Below are 25,305 nucleotides of genomic sequence, written 5' to 3' on the forward strand. Positions count from 1 at the left end.
CTGAATTGGTCTCCAAAACTTCCGGTGTGGTCTCTCTTTATAGTTCGTAAAGTTTTGGGGTATGAGAGCAACTAAGGTTCCGGCTGCGATCGTGTTTAAGACTTCCAATTCCCATTTGTACTTGGGTGAAGTTAGAGCCGAAAGGAAGGGTTAGAGTCAAACAATTTAACGCAGATATCTGAGAACGACTTGGCGCTGTGCAAGACACCCTAGGACTTGTAGTTTCACTCCAGAGAACAGACTCACCGCAACTGACAGCTGCCGGAAGTGAGGCTGTGCGGAACGGCCGCCGCTGCCACCATGGCTGCAGCGGCACGGGATCTGGTATTGAGGTCCGGGGCCTCAGATATGGAGGAGGAGGAGGGCTCGCTGGTAAGAACGCGGTGCTGTTTCTCCTCCAGAATCTTGTCCGGTCGTCCTCGCGTCAGTAAAACCTGGATTGAGTTTCGGCGCAAGGGTGGGAGCTCGGCTGCTACCGAGGATACTCTCCGAACCCCTCCCTCAGGTCGGCCCTGAACCTAAGCGGGGACCAAAATGGTCGAGACTCAGGCCCCCGGGCCACGATTTTTAATTAACCTCCAGATTTTGGGGCAGCATAGAGAAGTAATGTATTGTAAAGGTTAAGAACATGATCACTGGAGCCAGACTGGCTGTGTTCTAATTCCAGTTTTGCTTACACGCTGTGGTCTTGGGCAAGTTAACTAGCTATGAATTTCCATACCTATAAGGTGAAGAAAAATAATAAGATTTACCATATGGGTAGTTGATTATGATTAGATGGATGAGTATACTTAAGATGGCACTTAGCATGCAGTTAAACACTGTGTGTTAGCCGATGCTTCTAGAAAGGCTGGAGCTCCCTGCGGGGGTTGTGATAGAACACCTAAGATAACAAGAATCTGGGGGTTCCTAAATTCAACTGCAAGTTCTGCTCTGTCCTCTGCAACTCCTAATTTTTCTAATTTGATCACCTACCTCCATTCTCTTTGTGGGTTGCCTGGCTCCTTGTCGTCTTCCCTGCCCATCAGCCCTAAGTAGTAGATTGGGTACAATGTGAGACTCTTGGGATTTTTTTGACTCAGTACCTATGGCTTCCCAGTAAAAGTTCCTCCTCTCTTCCTTGAAGGATTGGGGCTTATCCCGTTACATTTTGTTCTTTCTCTTCTTTCTCTGTATTCCTTTCTTATTAACTTATCTCTCTCCAGGGCGGTGGTCCTGGTCTTCAGGAGCCATTGCAACTTGGAGAGTTGGACATCACCTCTGATGAATTTATCCTGGATGAAGTGGATGGTAAACGATGGCACGGGGTGGATGCAGAGTGCCTGTAATCTGAGAGGCATAGGGGCTGGAAGTTATAAGGCATGCATTGGTGTGCAGATGTTCAGTGTGGGAATAGGGAGCTGTGGAACCGAACCCTTATAATAAACTTTTATTTCCAGTTCACATTCAGGCAAATCTGGAGGATGAGTTAGTAAAGGAAGCTCTTAAAACGGTGAGGCTTTCCATTATACTAATCTAACCCCCACACACACTTACCTTCCCCTTAAAGAAAAAAAAGGAAAGTCTCTTGCACTTATAATATTACCCTAGTGTCTTACCCTCTAGTCCTACGTTGATTCTATTCCATTGTCCTTTCACTGTGACTTCCTACTGACCTGTCATGTTTGTGTTCTCCCAGGGTGTGGATCTCCGTCACTATTCAAAACAGGTTGAGCTGGAGCTACAGCAGATTGAGCAGAAATCTATTCGGGATTGTATCCGCCAGCAGAGGAAAAGGGTGGTGTTATTAAAATGGGAATTTTGTGGAGCATGGTACAGAGAGCCTAGCTGGGGATGACATCTTTTCTCTGAGATTTCTGTCACCTCAGGGAGAAGTTAGGTCCTAAAGGTCTGAGGATCTCCAACTTCATGGTGAGGCCCCTTGACTTTCTGTGGGTCAGATATCCAAGAGAGTGAGAACATAGCATCTCTGCACAACCAAATCACAGCCTGTGATGCTGTCCTTGAGGTTAGTAACCGTGGCCTATGACCCCTGATAACCTTGAACCAAATTATGGTCTCTGGTTCCATTCTTTAGGTCATCAGCCTCAGGTGAGGACAGTTTGAGTCACTTGCAGGATGACCTGAGCAGCCTCTTTTGTTGTTATTGCCATAATTAATGTTATTTGCCAGTGACCCTTGGGTTACCTCTTCACTCGTCACCTGCTACCCTCATGGACTGATAGATACTAGAGACTTAAACAATGCATTTAGGTGGCCCACTTATGTTACCACCTGTGACACTCCAGCAACATCTGCCTTTTCCCTCAGCGCATGGAGCAGATGTTGGGAGCTTTTCAGAGTGACCTCAGCTCTATCAGTTCTGAGATCCGGACACTGCAGGAACAGTCAGGAGCTATGAACATTCGGCTTCGAAACCGCCAGGCAGTTCGGGGGAAACTTGGGGAACTTGTTGATGGTCTGGTAGTGCCCTCTGCTCTGGTCACGTGAGTTACTGGTTTAAAGGATCACAATGTCTATAACAGGTAGATGAGCTAGGGTGACCACATGGGTTTCTGGGGTCCAGGTCATCAAGTGCCTTCCAGAAACTGATGGTCAGATTGACAACTCTTTCTAACCTTGATGCATACTTTAGGTAGCAAAGATTAAGTGTCATCCAAGGTCAGGTGTATAGTGAAGGGGTCCAAGGCTTATATGGGAAGGGGGATCCAGAAGTGGAAAACTTTGTACCTTTATCCTGACTGTATGATACAGTGTAAGAAGGGAGAGGGGACAGAAGCTGTATGTAAGGGATATAATTTGGAGCCTAGGGATGTCTGGGTCTCCCTCCTAACCCACTCCTCCCTGCTACCCAGGGCAATTCTGGAGGCGCCAGTGACAGAGCCCAGGTTTTTGGAACAGCTGCAGGAACTGGATGCCAAGGCAGCTGCAGTCCGAGAACAGGAGGCTAGAGGCACAGCAGCCTGTGCAGACGTCAGAGGTGTGCTCGACCGGCTCCGGGTCAAGGTAAAGGATCGGGAGATATCCCTGAAACTGCTAGAACCGGCCTCCCCAAAACCTTCATCCTGGATTTTCCTGGCAGAATTCATTGTTGCCTGTCCCCAAGATCTTCACCCTGCTTTTTCCTGGCAAAGCTCATTTCCACATCTTTAGGTTCCCCTGAACACTAAAGAAATATTCTCCATTCTTCCTCCTCCTACATTTAACATCGTCATGTTCATAAGTGCCACCAAAACAGTAAGAAGTTTGCAGCTTCATGCCCTGTGTTTGGTCTCCCATATCTAGGCAGTGACGAAGATCCGAGAATTCATCCTTCAGAAGATTTATTCCTTCAGAAAACCAATGACCAACTATCAGATCCCTCAGACGGCCCTGCTGAAATACAGGTCACCATGAGAAGGATGGCCTCTGAGCTTTGAGCAGCCAAGTGTGGTGTCTGGTCTCTTGGACAGGCAGAGAGACTAACTGGTTCCTGGTCCCCTCCAGGTTTTTCTATCAGTTCCTACTGGGTAATGAAAGAGCAACAGCAAAAGAGATCAGGGATGAGTATGTGGAGACGCTGAGCAAGATCTACTTGTCTTACTACCGCTCTTACCTGGGGCGACTCATGAAGGTGCAGGTGAGGCCAAGGTGGAAGAGGCATTCCTGGGCACCTGGGCTGGCAGGAGGTACTATTGCTGGGCAAAGGGGACAGTGTAAAGACAAACTTTTTATCATGCTGTGGGAAGAGGTGGTTACCAGTTCTTTTCTCTTTTTCCCTAGTATGAGGAAGTCGCTGAGAAGGATGATCTGATGGGCATGGAAGATACAGCAAAGAAAGATATCCTAGAGCTGAGGAACCCTCATGCTAGGCCTGGAGAGTGAGGGGGCTTCTGGCTCCAGCCTCCAAGATATTGCTTCTTACCTTTTTCTGTGGGATCTTTGAGAATGTGATGAAGGCTATGGCTTTCCTTCCCAGAAAAAAGCATTTTGACAGTTTTGCATAGGATGTCAGGGGTGTAGAGGCTCTCTGAAGCCCATTCACAGATGTCAGGTGAAATAGGGCCCCAGGTCTGGGAAGGAGGGACATCTAGGCTGTGTCTGGCTGCTGGAATCCCCAGGGGTACCAAATCTTTTATCTTTGATTACAGCTGTAATCTTACTGTTTTCCCTGACTCTGACTCTTCACGATTCTTTTCGAAGCCATCCCTGCGCAGTAGAAACACCATCTTCACCTTGGGGACCCGTGGCTCTGTCATTTCCCCCACTGAACTGGAGGCTCCCATCCTGGTGCCCCACACTGCCCAGCGGGGAGAACAGAGGGTAGGAGGAAGAACAAACTTCAGTCGTGAGGAGGATGCTCAGCATGGGTGGGCTCGGTTGGTTGGAGGGAAGGTCAGAGCTTCCTACCCTGCAGGCCCCTCTATTAATCCCCCAGGACCTGGGAGTGGCCTTTTCCAGTCTCACTAGTGTTCTGTGATATGAAGAGGATTGGGACCGTTGACTTAAGGGCATTCAAGAGGGAGAGACTGGCTGAGGGGAGTGACATGTCATTGAGGCAGATGTGGAGGTACATATAGGAGTAGCAACAGCAAGTGGAGGTGGGCTATTCTCTTGCACCCCTTTTCTGCCCTAACCCTCCCTCCACCCACCCCCCCAGTACCCATTTGGGATTCTCTTTCACAGCTTAGACTTGAGTTAGATGGGAAGCATTTCTTGAGCTCTCAATACCCAGTTTTGCTGATTGCCCAGCCATATCCATGGGGAGTCAGTGTTGGGATCCATCTCTCTGTCTCTCCTCTTTACCCTCCCATCCTAGTATCCATTTGAGGCACTCTTCCGCAGCCAGCACTATGCCCTTCTAGACAATTCCTGCCGGGAGTATCTTTTCATCTGTGAATTCTTTGTCGTGTCTGGTCCTGCTGCGCATGACCTCTTCCATGCCGTCATGGGCCGTACGCTCAGCATGACCCTGGTAAGATCCCCTTGCTCCTGTACTCTTAGACCCTGTGTCTTCAGTCTTCACTGGCTCCATAGGAGGGTCAAAGCTTTGGTGGTATTAAAACTAGGACCCCTAATTCTAAAATGGCCAAACTTCATACAATGTGACTCCCCATGAAACCTTCAAAGCTTGAGGTCCCCAAGACTACTCCTGCTGCTGATCCACACCCAGACAATAGCACCTGAAAACTGAGGGGCCCCTAGATCTTGGTCTTCCACCTTGAATTCTGCTCTGATAGGCTTGTGATCATAGATCCTGGTGAGTAAGGCAGCAGGACCACAGAGGAACACATGCATTTGTCTTTAGCCACTGGGAAGGACAAACTAACCTTTGTCAATCCTTTGCCTGTTCTTAAATCACAGAAGCACCTGGAGTCCTATCTCACCGACTGCTATGATGCCATTGCTGTTTTTCTGTGTATTCACATCGTCCTTCGATTCCGCAACATTGCAGCAAAGAGGGACGTTCCCGCCCTGGACAGGTCGCTGAGTTCTGGTTCTTGATGCCCTGCTGGCCTTGAACTCTTGGTCTTACATGACTGTTCCCTGACCTGTGGGCTCCTACTGACTTGATACCATTGACCCTATTTCCATTCATCTGCCTGGAGGCAGTACTGCTGCTTCTGACTCACTTTTCACACCCATTCCTACCACCACCAGCCATCAGCTATTAATCTGAAGGAAGCCCCAGAAGTGGTCAGATATCCCACATACACCCTAACACAAACACCACCCTGTTCCCCACCGTCGACCCCCCACCACCCACCCCTGACCCTGACATTCCTTACCAGCTGATTACTGATTCTGGTTAAGCCCACAGGTACTGGGAACAGGTGCTTGCCTTGCTGTGGCCACAGTTTGAGTTGATTCTGGAGATGAATGTCCAGAGTGTTCGAAGCACTGACCCTCAGCGTCTTGGGGGGCTGGATACTCGGCCCCACTATGTAAGAGAGGGCAAGGGAAACAGGGTTTCCTCAAGGGTAGGGCTCTAAGCTTCACTGGGATAGGGGTTGGCTAGGTTCACGATTGTGTTGGGCTTGGTGGGTTGTTTAGCTATACTGTGAGGAGCAGTCCAGGAGGGTGGTTCCACTCGGGGGTGTCAGGCACTGTTTGTAGGATCGGAGGAAGGAGTCACACAGATGTTGGTTGGCCAGTTCCAGAGGAGTTGAGAGGTTGTGTTGGCTGGGCCAGGTGTTTGATGTGATTTTTACCCCCACCTTTCTCCCAGATCACACGCCGGTATGCAGAGTTCTCCTCCGCTCTTGTCAGCATCAATCAGACAATTCCTAATGAACGGACAATGCAGCTGTTGGGGCAGCTACAGGTGAGGGGAAATGCAGACTACCCAACAGCAGGGCTGCGGCAGTGGGCTGGAGCGTGAAGAGGGATCATATGCCCTTACCTTCTTGTGTCACTTCCATTTGGCTTTTTCAGGTGGAAGTGGAGAATTTTGTCCTCCGAGTGGCAGCTGAGTTCTCCTCAAGGAAGGAGCAGCTTGTATTTCTGATCAACAACTATGACATGATGCTGGGTGTGCTGATGGTAACAGACTCCCTTCTTTCCTTTTTCCCTACCCAGAAAATTAGGGTTGTCCCACTGCTCTAGTAGCTCCGTCATGGCAGAGTTTATCTTGGTCTCGTTCAGTGGTTTATTCTGGAGTCTGGCACAGTGTCTGGCTATGTACAGTAAATATGGGAGCAAGGAGATATCCTCAAGTGAGGGGCTGCTTCTTCCTAGACTTAAGATTTCTCCTTGTTTTCTCTTAGGAGCGGGCTGCAGATGACAGCAAAGAGGTTGAGAGTTTCCAGCAGCTGCTCAATGCTCGGACACAGGTAGTGGTCTGGGATAAAGGAAGGAACAAATTTGTATGCTGTTTCAGTTCAGTGCTCGTGTGCATGTGTATGTAGGGACTCCAGGTACACAGAATTGGAATTATGACTTGGTTTACAACATGCTGTCATTATTGGTCTATTTTATTTTTTTTGTATTTTTTAAATTATATAAATGCCCATGAACCTACAACACATGTTGGCAATAACCAATATCAAAGTATGGATTCTTCCTTACCCCATCTCTGTGCCTCTCATGTAGAGACACCTGTTGACCTAACTGTTGTGTTTATCATGCTTGTTTTTTAAAAAATGGTTTGGTATACCAAAACAATAATTATTTAGTCTTGTTTTTGAGTGTCATAAAAATGGAATCACAGCATTTTCGGTGCATAATTTTTCTAACATTGTCACGTTGATACATATGGCTTTAGCTCATTTTTCACTGTTGTATAATGCTACTTATTGAATGTAACATTCTGTAAGAGGACATTTGGATTATTACTAGTTTTTTGTGAGTATCGATTAAAGAACAATTAGGTTTTTTTTTTTTTGGTGAGCATTGTTTTATGAACAATTAGGTCTTTTAGTGCACATAGAAATAGGTAAAGTTTATCAAAAGTTTTGCATGGAAATAGGAGTAGGCTTGCTGCCTATAAGATAACACCAGAATTCAACTTTATGAAATAATGCCAAATTGCTTTCCTAAGTGGATGTACCAATTTATTCTTTACTTGCAATATGTAAGAATTCTCACTGAGCCATATTTTCTCCAACACATGATATTATCAGTCTGTGCTTTTTTTGGTAGATATCTAAGTAGGGTCTTGATTTGCATTTTTCTGATTACTAATGAGATTGTGCATTGTTTCAGATGTTAAGTAGCCGTACAAATTTTTCTTTTTTTTAATGCCTGCAGCACCCAATATTCTTAGGTGGTCTCCCATCCAAGTACTAACCAGGCCCAACCCTGCTTAGCTTCTGAGATCAGATGAGATCGGGCGCGTTCAGGGTGGCATGGCTGTAGACCAAATTTTTCTTTTCTGTAAAATGTCTGTCATAGCATTTGACCTCTTAAAAATGAGTTCTTTATAAAGTCTACATACTAATTTTTTAATTATACAGGTTATAGATATCTTTAAATATGTGTTTTATCTCTACTTTTTTTATGTTGTCGTTTTTTTCTTTCTTTTTTACTTTCATTAGCATTTATTTGATGCTGAATTTACTCCTGGGCCATATGTTTCTGTTTCTTCAGTTTCTTCTGGGATACCTTTTTCTTCTGTGCAACCTCCTCTCTGGTTTAGGAACAGTCTGCTCCTTTGCAGTAAGGATCATCTCACTGTGGCAGGGAGAGCTCAGGCAGGGGATAAACCGCCCACGAGCTCTGTAAGTTCTGCGCTGCATCTTGGGAGCTTTGTTCACCTGGATGTGCTCAGTGACCAGAGAGTCCACATCTAAACTCTTAAGCTCAGCATCATGCTGCAGTTTTAAGCATGTGCAGCAAAAAGCACTCTTTTTGGGCCACTGATCCTGCCTCCAGCCCCACTATCTGGCCTGGGTACACCCACCAACTCCACTATTGTAATGATGGAATGGTATATATTGCTTCTATAAAGTGACATCTTTCTGATACTTGGTGGCTTTTTGGATATGCATACCCTTGATGGCCTGGGCAGTTTCATGCAGTGAACGTGAAGATTCGAACCTCTTGATTTGCATGATTTCGTGGGGTTTTCTGGGTCAAGTGAATAGCGGACCATTTTCAGAGATCAGCTCAGGCCACTTATGGGAAGAGCTGTGTTGTCTTTTGATGAACAAATTCCTAGTTGTAATATGATTTAACTTATTAGTCTTTTTTTTATTTTTATGTCTTGTTTAAGAAATCTCTTATTACTCCAAGGTCAGAAAAATAAACTACATATTCTTAATACTGTAGAATTTTGCTTTTTTACTTTTAAGTCATAATTAATTTTTGTATATGACATGAAGTAGGAATCTAATTTTTTCTGTATGGATAATGATTGGCCCAGAACCATTTATAGAAAATCTCTTTCCCCACTTGATCTGCAGTGCTGTCACTGTCACAAGGCAAAATTCCACTTTTTTTTGTTGCTTTCATTCTATTCCATTGATTAATTTGTCTACTCTATAATACAGTTTTAATTATTATGTTTTATAGGGCAAATTCTCTTACCTTCTTTTTCATCAGTATCTTGATTTTTATTGGCTTTTTGATTTTCCATATAAATTTTACAATCAGCTTGTAAATTTTCACATTTAAAAAACCCATTTAAGTCTACAGCCATGATATATATATATAAAATAAATTTAAGAAAATAAAAAACCCATTTAGAATTTTGGTTGGAATTGCATTGATCAATTTGGATTATTTGGAAGAATTGATACTTTATGATATCGATACTTCCTTCCCATGAACATGGGCTCCCTCTCCTTTTTAAAAGATATTCTTTAATGTCTTTTGATAACCTTTTACAATTTTCAGCACCAGGATATCTTTTGTTAGAGTTTTTTCTAGGTAGGTGTAATATGAAGATTTAATTTTAATAGGAATAAATTCTTTACAATCCTTTGCCTTTAATTTCTTACATTTGATCTCTTACTGTTCTGGCTAGGACCTCTATGACAATGTTGAATAGTTGAATAGAAAAGTAATAGTGAGAACCCTTATCCTGTTCCTGATTTTATTTATTTGTTTGTTTATTTGCACCTGTTCCTGATTTTAAAAGGAATGTTCTCATCACTTCCATTAAGAGTATTATAGCTGTAAGGTTTCTTGTTTTGTTTTGTTTTGTTTTGTTTTAGGCGAGGCAACCCTTGGTTGACCTCACAGATTGCAAGGACCTTGTCAGCTTACAATCCCTTATTTTTTATTTTTTACGCTTACAGCACCTGGTCTTCCTAGGTGGTCTCCTATCCAAGTACTAAACAGGCCTGACCATGCTTAGCTTCCGAGATCAGACAGGATTGGGCTTGTTCAGAGTGGCATGGCCGTAGACAGCTGTAAGTTTTTTAATAAATGCCCTTTATCAGGGTAAGAAAATTCCTTGTAATTACTAATATGCTAGGAGTTATTATTGTAGTTATTCCTACTAGGAATAGATTTACATTTATTTAGGAATTTATTTAGGAATAATTATTAGGAATAATACTAGGAATTACTAGGAATGATGACTACATTTTTTTTTCTCTCTAATTGGACTTTCTACTCTATTCTTTTAGAATTTGTTCCAAACTGTAGTTACTTAAACATTATTTTTTTTCTTTTTTAACTATTATTTTTTTATTTTTCAATTGCAGTTGACAATATTATATTAGTTTCAGGCGTGTAGCATAGTGGTTAGACATTTATATAATTTATGAAGTGATCCTCTCAATAAACCTAGTACCCACCTGGCACCATACATTGTTATTACTATATCATTGACTGTATCTCCTGTGCTATATTTTATATCCTGTGACGATTTTGTATAAATATTATCTTTTGAAAAAGAAATTTCCTTATTTGAACTGTGTATAGAAATGCTATTGATTTTTATATATTGACCCATAGAGCTAGCCCCCATCCTAAATTATTGTTTCTAATAGTGTTCCTGGATATTTATGTGTGTGTTTCTATGTGGGTATTCATCATCTATGTATTAAAACAGTTTTAAGTTCTTTCTTTTTAATCCTTACGTCTTTAATTCCTTCTGTCCTTATTCTCTTGCTGCATTGACTAGTACCTCCAGTACAAGGATGAATAAATAATTGAATAGAAGTGGCAATAGTGAGAACCCTTATGTTTTCCTTATTTTAAAAGGAATGCTTTTATCATTTCTCCATTAAGAGTAATGTTGTAGGCTTTCTTGTAGATACTCTTTGTAAATTATGAAAATTCCTTTCAATCCTTGTTATGCCAAGAGTTACTATTTTTTGAAAATAGGAATGTATGCTTTTTTTGGGCAATAGTTGAAGTAATCACATATTTTATTTTTTAAATCTATTATATAGTGTATGACATTTGTAGATTTTAGAATGTTAAACATTCTGGATTTGGTCTAATTCATTTAGAATGTTCCTCTGTGCATATGTTAGATTGGCCTGTGATTTTCTTTTTGTGTACTCTCCTTGTGTGGGTTTGGTATCAAAGTCGTTCTGCATTCGTAGAAGGAGGTAGGAAAGAACTATTCCTGTTTTTATTATTCTGACACAGTTTACCATTGAAATAATCTCTTCCTTGAAAGTTTCATAGAATTTACCAAAAACATCTGGGAAGATTTAAAACTATGAAATTCTCTCTGCTGTTTTTCTTTAATTCAGTATATTCGACTGAATTCTTAATATGTAGTATTTTTATTGTCATTCAATTATTTTTTCTTTGAGCCATGAGATTTTTGAAGAGTTTTTAAATTTCCAAAAAGTAGTATTCTTATTTATCTTTTTGTTATTAATGTCTAAATTGCATTGTAGATGGAGAATGTGTTTTTTTGGTCAGATTCTTTGAAATTTGTTTAGATTTGCTGTGGCCTGGTACATGATCAACTTTTGTAAATGTGTTTGAGAAGAATCTGTATTCTTTAAATGTCAGGTGTGGAGCTCAAGTTTTTTAATTGTGTTGTTCACATTATATCTTTATTGGTTACTTTTTGTTTACTTATTAGTAATTGAGAGAGGTGTTTTAAAATTAATAGCTTTGTCACTTTTCCCCAGCAGTTCTATCAAATTTTGCTTTATATAGTTTCAGATTAGTTTACCTAAATTCATTCATTCTTTTCCTTCCTTCCTTCCTTCTTTCTTTCCTTCCTNCTTGATTTTATTGTCACCCCAATAATTAATAAAAAATAAAATAAAAAGGCAAGTAGTTATAAAGAAAATCCATTTGAATCATCTCTGCCTTTTATGATTTTAATCCATTTATGTTTATTATGATTAATGTTCCTTTGTGGTCTCTCATCCGAGTACTAACCAGGCCCAACCCTGCTTAGCTTCCAAAATCAGACATCAGGCTTGTTCAGGGTGGCATGGCTGTAGACCATGGACCGTGGCTCCACTGGGGCGGGGACCCAGGACCTTCTGCTTATGAAGCAGACATGCTAACTGCTACACTATGGTACCATGTCCAGTTTACCTAAATTCTTAAAAGTTTAGAATCATTGGCTCTTACTGGTGACTTGAAGTATTTGTCACTATATAATGACCCACCTTAGCCTTAATAATTTTGTCTTTTTTGTCCTAAAGCCTATTACAGGTGATATTAACATAGCTCTGCCAGCTTTATTTTGGTTACTATTTTCCTGTTAATTTATTTCCATTCTTTTACTTTCAGCCTTTTTATGTTTTCATATTTTAAACCTTGCATATAGCTGAATTTTTGAAAAATTCAGCAAAGCAACAAACAAACATGACAGAGATTCATGGACACGGACTGTGGATTAGTGATTACCAGAGAGAAGAGGGGGAGGGGAGAGGTAGATAGGGATAAAATAGGTCAAATATTTGGTGATGGAAGGAAATCTAACTTTGGGTAGTGCACATACATTGGGTAGTGCATTATATGTACAACTTACTGTTGAATTATACACTTGAAACTTACTTGATTTTATTAATGTCACCCCAATAATTAATAAAAAATAAAATAAAAAGGCAAGTAGTTATAAAGAAAATCCAATTGAATCATCTCCACCTTTTATGATTTTAATCCATTTATGTTATGATTAATGTTACATTTGGACTCGTTTCTACAGTCTTTAGTTTTCTGTTTGTCTTGTGTTATTTGTGCATCTTGCCTTTATCTTTCTTCCTAAATTATTTTTCTCTCTAGTTGTTTGGATTTTGTACTCCCTTCTTTTAGAATTTGTTCTTTAAATTTTACCTTGCATATTTAACTTAACATCTATACTTAATATTTAACCCCTCTCTCAAAAAATACATGAACTTTAAAACATTTAGTGTTTTAATGCTCAAAGTCACCCCTCCTCCTCTTGCCTTCCATGCTAATTATTAATCAGCATTTTATTTCTGTCCTACTTTTAATTGTCATTTTATAATGATACTATTTATTTCAATTTCCACGGATATTTCCCAGCTTATTTGCTCATCAAGCTAACTTTTGGGGATCATTTCCCTCCTTCCTGAAGCAACTCTTAGAAATCCTTTTTGAAAGTTTATTGGTAATAAATCTCATTTTTGTTTTTATATAAATATCTTTATTCTTTCTTAGGAAAGGATAGTTTTGTTGGGTTACTGTCAAATTCTAACAGTTACTTTCTCTCAACATGTAGAGGATGATTTTCCACTTTAGCTTAAATTGTTACTGTGGAGAAGTCTGCGGTTGTTCTAAATATTGTTCTTTGAAGGCAGTGTGTGGCTGCTCTTAAAGAGCCCCCCTTTTTTTTCTTTAGTTTTCTGAAGTCTGTATGTGGATTTCTCTTTATTTATATTTTGGAATCTTGTGTTTCTTGGGGCTTTGAATTTACTTTTTCATTAATTTGGGAAAATTCACAGCCACTATCTTTTTAAATATTGCTTTCTTCCATTCTTCTTCGGAGATTTGAATAGTTTTAGGTTAAACTTCCCATTCTGTTCTCTCTTTTTTGTAAAATAAACATGTAATTAGACAAAAAAGGAAACCATTTTCCTCACCTGCCCAGTTAGGTGACCCAAGGGAATATCAGCTCTGACTTTAGAAGTGCAATTCTCTAGACCCCCTGATCCCACAAGAAACATTTAAGCCAGTGGACAGTGTTAAGAGCAGCTGAGGTGCCATGGAATTTGCCAGGGTGGAAAGCCAGCTGTCATCAGTGCTCCAGTCTCTTTGGGTGGGCTGCTGCTTGATACTGTGTGGGAAGGATTGCTGGCTAAAGCCCAGCTTAGTTTCCCTCTGATCACTCTTCTGCTATGAGAACATTCTTTTTTGCTGGATAGAGAACTTAAAGTTTAAACAAGTCTAGACCATTGTTGTCCAGTGGAAATATAATGCATGCCACAAATGAGCCACTTAAGTAATTTTAAATTTTCTGTTTCTGCATTTTAGAAATTAAAAAGAAACAAGTAAAATTAATTTAATAGTCTTTCGTATAAAGCACTATGTCCAAAATATTATTTCAACATGTAATTAGCAAAAATTAGTAATGATTTATTTAAAAATTTTTTCCATGTGAAGTTCTGAAGTCTGGTGTATATTTTATGCTTAAGCACATTTCAGTTATGACTAGCCACATTTCAAGTGATCAGTAGCTCATATGGCTCATGCCTACTGTGTTAGGGCAAGTCATCTCTATTAGCTGAACTTCCCTTTGCAGTCTGCTTCCTGTGCCCCCCACTGTTATATTGTTAAGACTGTGTGTGGGTTATGGCATTTAGGTAACTCTAATAGGTTGAATTTGGTTATTTAATCTTTTAAAACTTTTTCATTAGATTTATTGGGGTGACATTGGTAAATAAAATTATATAGATTTCAAGTGTACAATTCTATAATACATCATCTGTATGTTGCATTGTGTGTTCACCACCCGAAGTGAAATCTCCTTTTGACTCCCTTTACCCTTTTCTACCTTCCTTTCCCTCCTTTTCCTCTGGTAACCACTGTACTGTTGTCTGTGTCTCTGAGTTTTTGTTTGTCTTGTTCATTTGTTGCTTTCAGATTTATATCCCACATATGAGTGAAATCACATGGTTCTTGATTTTTCCTGCCTGCCTTGTTTCGCTTAGAATGATATTCTCAAGATCCATCTATGTTGTCACAAATGGCAGTATTTCACCTTTTCTAATGGCTGAGTAACATCCCATTGTATATATGTACCACGTCTTCTTTATCCCATCATCTATAGAAGGGCATTTCCATTGTTTCCATGTCTTGGCCACTGCGAATAATGCTGCAGTGAACATAGGGGTACGTGTATCTTTATGAATAAACGTTTTCAAAATTTTCAGGTATATATGCAGAAGAAGGATTGCTGGGTCATATGGTAATTCAATTCTTAATTTTTTAAGGAACCTCTATACTGTTTTCCACAGTGGCTGTACCAGTTTACATTCTCACCACAAAATCTCCACTACTGATAATAGCCATTCTGACAGGTTTGAAGTAGTATCTCATTGTGGTTTTAATTTGCATTTCCCTAATAGCTAGCGAAGTTGAGTATCTTTTCATCTGTCTGTTGGCCATTTGTATGTCTTGGGAGAAGTGTCTGTTCATGTCCTCTGTCCATTTTTTAATTGGATTGTTTGTTTTTGTGTTGAGTTGTATGAGTTCTTTATATATTTTGGATATTAGCCTTTTATCAGAGGTACTGTTTGCATATATCTTCTCCCATTCGGTTGGTTGCCTTTTTATTTTGTTGATGGTTTCACTTTTATTTCCCTTGTCTTGAGGTCAAATTCATAATATCCTGTCTAAGACCAAAGCAATATACAGATTTAATGCAATACCCATCAAAATCTCAATGGCTTTTTTTTTTTAAAGAAATAAAACAACAACAAAAAAAATCAGATTTCTATGGAACCACAAAAGAACGTGAATAACCAAAGCAATCCTGAGAAAAAGAACAAAACCAGAGTTATCACACTTCCTGATTTCAAATTATACTACAAAGTGGCAGTATTCAAAACAGCATAGTATTGGCAGAAAAACAGACACATAGACCAATGAAACAGAATTGAGAACCCAGAAATAAACCCACATACATGTGGGCAAATAATTTTCAACAAAGGAGTCAAAAACATACAATGGAGAAAAGAAAGCCTCTTCAATAAATGGTGCTGGGAAAATTGGAAAGCCACATGCAAAAGAATGAAACTAGACTGCTATTTGATACCATAAGACCTAAAACAATAAAATACAGGTACTAAACATGTAAACATTATGGTTATTTAATCTTTGTCAAAAAATCACATCACAAAGATAGATTCCTTGTTTATAGAAAGATCCATACTTGGGGGTGTATCCTTAGTCTCATATTAGTTACCTTCAGTGGATATAAGTGGATATTTTGTGGGAAGATTGGGAAAAGATTTTATATTTAAATGGAAGTAGTTTATTTTTAAATGGGATGGAAGTTTCACTTCTACCTTACTAGATCTTACTATCTGCAGTTTTGTTTTTTTTTTCTGTTTTCCCTTCCATTAAAAAAAAAGTTTACTTTTATTGTGGGAAATTTCAAGTCTATATGGTAATGTGGAATAGCAGAATGAACCCCCTGGGACTATCACAGGTCTTCGACTAGTAACAACTCAGAAGTTTTCTTTCATCAGAATCAACACCTATTACTCATCCTCTTCTCGTGCCCCCTCCCTACAGTTATTTTGAATTAAATCATATACATCATTATCACTTCATCTTATCAGAATGTGTTTTAAAAACCACAATGTTATCACACGTAAAAAAAGTCATTTAAAATAGCTAGTGTTCAAATTTCCCTAGTTATGGCATAATTTTTATGTTTCAAATCAGGATCCATGTACGGTCCCTATGTATGTCTCTTTTTAATCTATAGATTTCCCTTAATTTTTACCCCACCCCTTTGAAATTTATTTGTGGAAGAAACTGAGTCATTTGTCATGTAGAATGATGTACTGTGCTTTTTGCTGATTGCATTTCATGATGTGGCTCAACTGTTTCTCTTTTCCTATAAATGAGTAGTTAAATGGAAAGGCTTGGTCAGATTCCAATTATTATCTTTTTGCAAGGATATTCGAGAGGTAGTGGTGTGTACTTTCTTCAGGGTACATATTGTCTTCCTGGCTCATTTTTTTGTCAGTAGCCATCAGTGATCCCTGTCGAGGTCCATTAGTTAGATTTCTATACCTTTCAGTGTCTCAAAAATTTCCATCTCCTTATCTGTCTGTGCTGCATTCTGAGTCATTTCTTCAATTATAAATTATAGTTTGCTGTATCATTCTTTAGGTATTTCTAATCTGCTATTTAGCCTGTTAACTTTTTAAAATTTAAAACATTACAAAATTTTAAACCATTTCTAAAAAATTTCTTTTTGTTTCAACTCTCAAGATTCGTAATCTTGTTAATGGGTCATCTCTGTGTCTTTAACTTTTTTAAGCATTTCATACAGAATGTACAACTGCTATGTATCTGACAGTTCTAATGTTGGCAGTCTTTGGAGGTCTAAGTCCATCACTATACTGACTTGCAATACTTTCTTACGTATCTGGTGATCTTTGAGTTTATTGCTTGATCTTAAATGGGGGCAGAGAGGTCATATGGGCCTAAATTGGATTGAGAGGATTTGCCTCTGCTTTTGCAACAGCTGAAAGATGCCATCCACCTGGGTCTACATTGACACGTCTTTGTGGCTCTCATGAGAGACCCAGGCTCAGCTTCCCCACTTGAGGCTGGCATCAGGCTCAGTTTCCAGAAAGCAGAATTGCCGTGGCCATTTGCCTTTTGGTAGCCCTGCCTCTTCCATTGCTCACTCCTCTGATTCCAGCGCTCACCCCAATTTCTGCTCCCAGCTCAAGTTTAGTTTCTGTTTTTTGTTTGTTTGTTTTTGAGGAGGGGATCCTTGAAGATTTCCCCTACCTCTTGTGAGACTGGCAGTTCCTTAAAGTGTATGACCTTCCCAGAGTTTCGCTGTTCTGCTATGGGAATGTTCTAAGGACTTAGTTGATTATGATGCCAGAATTGGGATAATCCCTTGACACCAAGACATTCAACTCCCTGTTTTTCAGGAATTCATTGAAGAGTTGCTGTCTCCCCCTTTTGGGGGTCTGGTGGCATTTGTGAAGGAGGCTGAGGCTTTGATTGAGCGTGGACAGGCTGAGCGACTTCGAGGGGAAGAAGGTATGAGGATGGTATGGTAGTGATGGGGTCAGTGGTGACTGGAAAAAATGAGAGAATGTGGATTACATGAGGAGTGGGTAGAGTAGGAAAGAATGGGCTGGGAGAACACCAGAAAAGAGGGGTTAGGTGGTGAGGATGCATGTGTCTTGGAAGGGATTTAGTGGGGTCGCAGATCACTTAGCCTAGTCCCTGTCTGATGCTATCTCTTTCCTCCTGCCATCAGCCCGAGTTACTCAGCTGATCCGTGGCTTTGGTAGTTCCTGGAAATCATCGGTGGAATCTCTGAGTCAGGATGTAATGCGGAGTTTCACCAACTTCAGAAATGGAACTAGTATCATTCAGGTGACCTGCAGCTCTCAGCCCCTACTCATACTCCATTCCCCTCACTAATTTTCCTCTCCTCTTTATCCTGGGCTCAGCATCATCCAAGTGACCCTTGATCTTCAACTACCAGCTGTGCCCAAAGTTCTGGATGAGCCCTAACCAGATTCTTAATCATCCTTAGCACCTCCCCATAGTCTGACCCCTCCTTCACTTTCTCTGACCAGGGAGCATTGACCCAGCTGATCCAGCTCTATCATCGCTTCCACCGGGTGCTGTCTCAGCCCCAGCTCCGAGCTCTTCCTGCCCGGGCTGAGCTCATCAACATTCACCACCTTATGGTGGAGCTCAAGAAGCACAAGCCCAACTTCTGATGTGCCAGACCCTGGGATCCACCAGCCTTCTCCAAGGACTCTTCTACCCCATCCCATAGCCCTTTTTCACCTGGCGTCCCCTCTTTTCAGTTTTCCCCTTGCCTCCCAGGTCCTTGACATGCTTCACCCTGCCTTCTTTCCCAAGATCCCGCCTCATCAGGGTAAGCTGGATCCCCTTGGCTTGCTGAATCTTCCAATTATCTTCAGGTTTCCCAGGACCACCTCCTCCTAGGCTTTCAAAACGATGTTTTTCATTTTCCCAGTTTTGTCACCCTCCCACCCCCGCCCCCCAAACAAATAACAACAACAAAAACCAAGGCTCTTCTCTCTTCCTCCAGTAAAACCTTTACTGCCTAATTCTCCAATTCACTCAACTCTTGTCACCGTGTCCTGAGGTGTGAAGCCTCAGCTCTTGGAATTGGTGGCAACGGAAAACTTTCTCCAAGTCATTATTTTTTCACTCAAAATGATTTCTGTAGCTTTTTGACCTAAGATCTCAGCAACTTGAACACTAACCAGTCCCCATCCTGGCTTGAGAGATATTCCAAAGTCAGTCTGTAGAGAACAATAAATATTTAATATGACAATACTCTTCTCCTATTTCTTTTCTTCCTCCTGGGGCCTTCAAGTAGCCCCATCCCTGCTCTAGGGTCACCTTCCCTTTCTGACTGCCTTCTGGTGGGTGTCTAGAAAGTAGGGGTAACCTGTGTAACCTCTAGCTGCTTTAGGCCAAAGTGGCTGCATTGGTTTTAGGGTGGGGACTATTTCATGAGCAACCGACCTGGTAGAGGGAGGTGGCGCCTGGTTAAAAGGCTGAGAACGTTGCTGTACAGCCGCAGGCACTGCCCCAAGGGCAGCTACCTTGGCTCCCCCATATGGGCTCTCCTTGTATCCTGCCCCGCCTTGAACTGACGATGGGATTGCCTCCTCCCCAGCCTCAGCTCTCTAGCTGCTCTGGTTGTGGCTAGCACCATTGGATCAAGGGTAGGCCAGCTTTGCAGGGTGTCCATCTTATCCATATCTTTATTTGACTTGGAGACTTCCTCCTGTCCCCGCTTATACACCTCATTTGAACTTATAGTCTAGACCGGAGACATGGAGCGCCTTTAAGTCCTATGGGGGAAGACACTGGCAGACAGGAAAACGGTCATTTTTTTCTCTGGTTCCTCCGCCCCTACGGCTTAATGACTCCCTCCCAGGTCCTGGTGAGTGGTGGAAAGAAAGCAGTTTCTATTTCCAGCTTATGCCCTCTGGTTGCGGGCAGGGAGAGGAGGTGACCTCAGGGTCGATGCGCTTGGTCAGAGTGCTGGGTGCGTAATTGCTCAGTTGTGCGTGCGGTAAAGGAAAGGTTGGTACCTTCTAAGGCGGAGCTAGAGCAGTCGCGGCTGGTTGGCTCTCCCAATTGGCCGCTGCAGGCCTGACGAGGGCACCGCCATATTCCGCTCCTGACTTTTTTTTCCTTTGGTGGGGGAAGGGGGCGTTCCCGTCTCGTCTCTGAGAGCACTTCTCTGATTGGCCTTGGGAACCGTATCTCGGAGATTTCACTTCATCACTGAGCATCTTGGCGCCCAAGACTGAAGTGCAGGGGATGGGGCTGGGGCTTGATGTTGGGGGATTGAATGACTCCTGATTGGCCCAAATGCCCTAGGGGTGGAACCAGGGCAGCGTCTTTAACTGACCTCACCCGTTGCCACCGCCACTTTCCCTTTTCCCTTTACGTCCTTCCAGTTTTACCCTGCCTGACTCTCCACCCCAGGACTTCCTTTAGGCCTGTCCCATGCTAAATGGTGCTGTGCTGGGCTCCCAGAGAACGCAAGCTCATCTTGGGCGGCGGCCTGCGGAATCTTTTCCTACACCTTACTTTCCTGCTTCTTGTTGCTGGCTCACCTACGCCCGTACCTCACTTCTAGGTGTCAACCTTGGGGGATCCAGATGTTCTCATATTTGGCCTGACTCCAGCCTCATCGCGAGGACAAGAGAAGGGCCCAGGGTTTGGGACTTGGACAGGGGAAGCCCAGGCTGCTTCGACAAAGGGAGTGGGTTCCCAGAGAAATGGTCACTGTGTACCCTGCGAGGGAGACAGCCTCCCAGACAGGCTACTTCACCTATGCCAACTAATGCTCAGATGTAAGAAAGGCTGTGCAGGCGGGGCACCTTGTATTTGCAGTTTCTGACCTTCCCTTCCATCTAGCCTGAAACCTAATATTCAGACTTGCCTGATAGGAGTGGTTTTTTGCAGGCCTCACTGAGGGGCAGTACTAAAGTTTGAGGAGGCTTGTGTTTATGGAACCCGGAGGCATTCAAGTTATGTTAGAGCACACAGGTTTGGGGGCCACTGAACTACCCCGGAGATCCAAAGAAACTGACCCAACGGTGGTGGGATGAAAAGGAGACAACATAGCTTGAAAGGGAACCACAATACCTCTGCTGACGATACCTCCAGGGGGCAGCATCGACCAAGAGATGGAGTTGTTGTCTGCTCAGTCTTGCTGCCTTTTTTGCTCGAGAAGGCTGTGTAGCTTCTCCCACACCGTCTTCCTGCTGAAGCACCGCGGGACTCTTTCTTCAGCCTAAAAACCTTTAGTCCTGTGGCTTAGGTGGGACCTTGTGATCTCCAAGATGAAACTCTTAACTTTTGGCAAACATCACTGCCCCTCAACTTTCTCCTTCACTTCTTTCCTTTTGCTGATGGCAGACACACTGGCCTAACAGACCCAGAAACATGTGAGATCACTCACTAGGACAAGGCTGTGCCAATATCCTCCTTTCCTTTGCTAATCTCTAAGAACTGTACCTGTAGCTGATACGTCCCTGTTCTTCCTTAGTTTCATATAAGGACTTGGAGGTGTCCTTATGGGTTGGAACAGCGCCCCCATGCTGTTCGGGGATCTCTGTCCTTTAACGAAAAACCATTTCCCTCTATTTGTCCACATCTGTGCCCTGAGCTTGCCCCAAGTTATCTCTTATCTGGGCTCTCTGGGAAACATTTACTCAGTGTTTGACAGCTCTGTTTATGCATAATATGGGTGTGCTCATCTCAGCATCGATTTCAGAACGATTGAATGTGGAGATGTAATCTGAGGACAAAAAGAATAAGGGACATCCTCCTTCCCATCCTACCGCCCCTCCACTTAATAACGGTGGCTTTTCTGATTTCAGGAAAGCAGGCATTAGGGGAAGCAGGCAAATTGTCTAGGTTCCAACATAGATTTAGGGCAAAAGATTCAAGGCAAAAAGGAGGAAGCAAGACCAACACAAAACTTTTGAGAGGAAGAATAGAGATCAGCTCTCTTTGTCCTGGGAATAATGGATACAGCAATTCGTGTAGCATTTTAGAGTTTGTGGAGTGTTTTCAGATACAATATTCATTAAACCAAGACATGTTTATTGATCTCTTTCTCTGTGTTCTGTGATAGGCACTGTGGATTCAGCAGAGAAAAAAATTGAAGTCCTGATCTCATAGAGCAGACATTTCATCTCACTGAATTCACACACATGCCCTGTGAGGAACTGTTCTTCCCATTTCATATACTTGATTAAGTATTGGGTCCAATATCACTCAGCCACTCAGTGGCTTGGACCTTCTGTGCCCACATTCACCCTTTGTTCCATGACTTCAGCTGGGGGTCCTGGAACTGAGGAAGCAGCTGGCTATAGAGAAACAACAAATTAACTCTGAGAAGTAAGAGTAAATTATTGGAAGGATATTTAAAGAACTGAAGGGAAAGCTGAACAGGCCGGCTTTGGAAAAGGACAGAAACAAGAACAGTTCCAGGATGTAGGTAGCGGGCACCAAGGGTCAGAAGGCCTGTGGGCAGGAAGCGACATGTTCTCCTGACCTAGCCCTCTTTCCCCTCTGACACATCACTGGCTCTACTGCCGGGCTCTTACCTATGACCCCAAAGGATCTGTGAATGACGATGGGGAAAAATCACATTTTATTTTTGCTAACCACAAACTGAAATTTAGCATATCCTCTGATGACAAAAATAACAAACCACAGCAGTATTAGAAGTGACTGTGTCACCAACAGAAATTACAGACTTTTTATATCACCTTGAAGTTGCAGAAATTTCAAGATGCCGTATGTGCTCATCATTACTTTGTAGTTATGGTCCTGGTTAGATACACTGCTAGATCTGATCATCGCAGATTTGTTTTTTATTTTGATAACTATACTTCAGTATAATTGTTTTCTTTTGTAATCCCTATATTTTATTTTATGCAGTTGAAAAATATTCTGAGATTCCATAGACTTCACCAGACTGCCAAAGATTTTCAAAGGAAAAAAAGGTTAAGAACCACTAGATCTCTGATGAAATGGTAGTTTTCGGTTTTGCATTATTTTACAACCATGGTAATTGGAAAGGTTTTCTTTGTGTTTGAGCTGAATGCTTGCTTGTGTAATTTCTGCCCATATTTTCTCACCTTCACAATTAATTCAATTATTCATTCATCAAATATGTAGGAAACACCTTTCCTATACAAAATTATGCTGCACAAAGCTACACTACTAGGTGCAAAATAATCCTCACTTGCCATGGGTTCTCATGGGGCTCCCAGTCTGGGAGAGGAGGGACTGTTTATTCACATGGGCCACTCAGGAATCAGCTTACCAAGCAGAGCGGGGAAGGAGGGTGGCCCTGGGTGCAAGGCAAAAGGAGAGTGTTATCTGTAGAGAATTTTGTAATACTAAAACCCACTTTTTATTGTTATTATGCATCAGTAATTCTGCAATGTTAATGGCAAAATACTCCTCCCCATGGAGCGGACTCCTCTCACCCTACCCTGTGTAGTATGCCACGGCACATAGATGGGTCGAGCCATGTCTAGTTTACATACAACACATACATGCACGCACACACGCATGCAGGCTTTAGAGACTGTCCTTTCCCCTTCTCAATTTTCTCACCTCACTCCACTCAGGGTGGGGTCTGCAGAGCTGCTGGACCAGTCTGCTCCAGGGCGAGAGTCCACATCCTCTGTAAGCCTTTCTTGAGTGACAATAATGTAACTGCCACATATTGATGGCTTACTCCTTTCCATCCTTTCCAGTAACTGCCTCTTTTTATTCACTTTGTTAAATTCTTCATTGAACTTTTTCTTTTTATTGATTTCGTTTCTTTATTATTTCTCCTAGTTGCTGTGTTGGAGTTTGATATGCTAACCTTTTTCTAGGGTCTCAAGATGAAACTCAAATCACTAGTTTTTAGCCCTGTCTCCTTTTCTAACATATGGATATAATGATGTAAATTTTCCTCTAAACACTGTTTAGTTATATCTGACAACTTTTGATATGTTTTATCTCTTTCTATTATTATAAGATTTTCTAATTTCTGTTGTATTTTCCTTAATCCGAGGATTATTTAGAAGTATATTGCTCAATGTCTAAGCAGTTTAATTTTTTTTTAATCATTTTCTTGTTGATTTCTACCTTTCTGAGAACATATACTGAATGGTTTCAATCCTTTGACTTTTTTTGGAAGCTTGTTCTGTGACACGGCATGGTGTAATTTTGGTAAATAAAATGTGACGTACAAAAAATGTGGATTATTTTGCTGTTGGGGGAAATGCTCTATATTTGTCAAATAGATCAAGTTGTTATTGTGTTCTTCAGATGTTCTGTGTCCTCACTGTTCTTTCCTTGTGTGTTTTTTTTTTCTATTGGTTGTTGAAAAACGTATGCCAAAGTCTTCCACTATGAATGTGGATTTAATTTTTTTTCATTTAATTGTGTCAAATTCTGTTTTATATATTTTAATGTATGTTTTCGGGTATATATTACATTGGGTTTGGGGAAAGGAAGGAGTCAGGAGTATATGGAACTGTGATATCCTATTGTCTCTCAAATGGAATTAGGATCATGTTTCACCTTTAAGTTCAGGATCTAAATCAGAGTCAGAGGAGGCTGATGCTGCTGCTGGGGGATGGGTCTGGTTGAGGAAACCCAGGACACAGCTACAGAGATGACCATGGAGCGCTCAGGGTCCAGAGCTCTCAACCGGGTACCTGAGAATTCTCGATATATTCACATGTAGGAGAGGAACAGACAGCCACTCCTTGAAGGGAACATGGATGGGCCAGGCCTGGAGCTAGCAGTCAGGAGGTGGGAGGCCCCCACATCTGCACAGGGAAGACCTGAGAATACACTGTCCTCCCATTTATATCCTGGGATGCAGTGTAGGGCATCTCTATTAGGATAGGGCAAGGGGTCGCTCCTTGACCTCTGGTTGGCCTCTTAGTTGTACTGTATAAGTCCTGCAAATGGCATCTGTAGGCATTGTCAGAAGCTCTTCTTTATGCCCCTGTGCTTGTTGCTTTTTGACAGTACATGATTCCTGTTCCTCATCTCCAGATGTATCCCATTCTTCAGGAAAACTCTGGATTTCCTGGTCACTCCAAGATTTAATTAACTGGCCTGAAGTTTTCTCTGGTCCCAAGCTGCTTTTTCCTCCTTTACTTTCTGAAGACTTCTAATAGTTTTACTTGGAAGTATCGCTGTCTTTATTTTTATTCCTGAATTTTTTCTGATTCTTTTCTCTGCAGCCACAGGGCCTAATCCAGGCACTGCAGAGAGCTGACACCTAGAATTCAGGTGAATGAGGAAGTCCCTGAGTGTAGGAATATGTTTCCTCATTTCCAGCCACTATTAAAAGCCTTGGATGTGATTGGGTCAGATCCATCCCACAAAGCTTCCCTTTTGATTAACTCAAGATAAACTGATTTGAGACTTTAATTATATCTGCAAAATTCTTTCCCAGCAGCACCCAGACTAAAATTTGAATAACAGAGAGGATGTGCTAGCAACCAACTAGGGCAGTGATTTCAAGGGTCCCTGAGCCCCACATTCCCAACTGCAAAATGTGAAGTTGTTACATTTCTACAAATGAGCCCTTCCCCACACCGCAGACCCCAATTTGATACCTGAGTTATCGTAAATGAATCCAGTGATGTCCTTTGGGTTCAGCAACTGAGGAGTGTCTTTGACTTGGGAAGAGTGGTC

General features: G+C 41.8%; 1 protein-coding gene, 1 non-coding gene and 1 pseudogene across 4 annotated transcripts; 1 reads left to right on the forward strand and 2 right to left on the reverse strand.

Annotated features, from left to right (window-relative positions):
- Nucleotides 1-68: 68 nt before the first annotated feature.
- VPS52 (VPS52 subunit of GARP complex) lies at nucleotides 69-18,891 on the forward strand. Of its 3 annotated transcripts, none has more exons than XM_039856242.1 (20): nucleotides 69-372; nucleotides 1,206-1,290; nucleotides 1,440-1,492; nucleotides 1,679-1,754; nucleotides 1,941-2,008; nucleotides 2,311-2,486; nucleotides 2,856-3,006; nucleotides 3,286-3,386; nucleotides 3,487-3,619; nucleotides 3,763-3,820; nucleotides 4,169-4,302; nucleotides 4,799-4,954; nucleotides 5,344-5,462; nucleotides 5,801-5,924; nucleotides 6,209-6,304; nucleotides 6,415-6,522; nucleotides 6,747-6,812; nucleotides 17,496-17,607; nucleotides 17,831-17,949; nucleotides 18,156-18,891. In XM_039856242.1, exons 1-20 carry the CDS (start codon nucleotides 301-303, stop codon nucleotides 18,300-18,302), a joined length of 2,154 nt encoding a protein of 717 aa, XP_039712176.1. In that variant the 5' UTR covers nucleotides 69-300; the 3' UTR covers nucleotides 18,303-18,891. The 3 variants fall into 3 exon arrangements, with proteins under 3 accessions (XP_039712176.1, XP_039712177.1, XP_039712178.1); XM_039856243.1 differs by lacking the exon at nucleotides 69-372 and adding an exon at nucleotides 379-505; XM_039856244.1 differs by lacking the exons at nucleotides 69-372; nucleotides 1,206-1,290; nucleotides 1,440-1,492 and having other exon boundaries at nucleotides 1,936-2,008.
- LOC120597759 (5S ribosomal RNA) lies at nucleotides 7,720-7,838 on the reverse strand. The gene has a single exon (XR_005651449.1). It is a non-coding gene; the product is annotated as a 5S ribosomal RNA (ribosomal RNA).
- On the reverse strand, nucleotides 9,711-9,829 carry LOC120597720 (uncharacterized; annotated as a pseudogene).
- Nucleotides 18,892-25,305: the final 6,414 nt, after the last annotated feature.

This window comes from Pteropus medius, unplaced genomic scaffold (genome assembly GCF_902729225.1).
Source record: "Pteropus medius unplaced genomic scaffold, Ma_sr-lr_union100, whole genome shotgun sequence".
NCBI classification, from domain to species: domain Eukaryota; kingdom Metazoa; phylum Chordata; class Mammalia; order Chiroptera; family Pteropodidae; genus Pteropus; species Pteropus medius.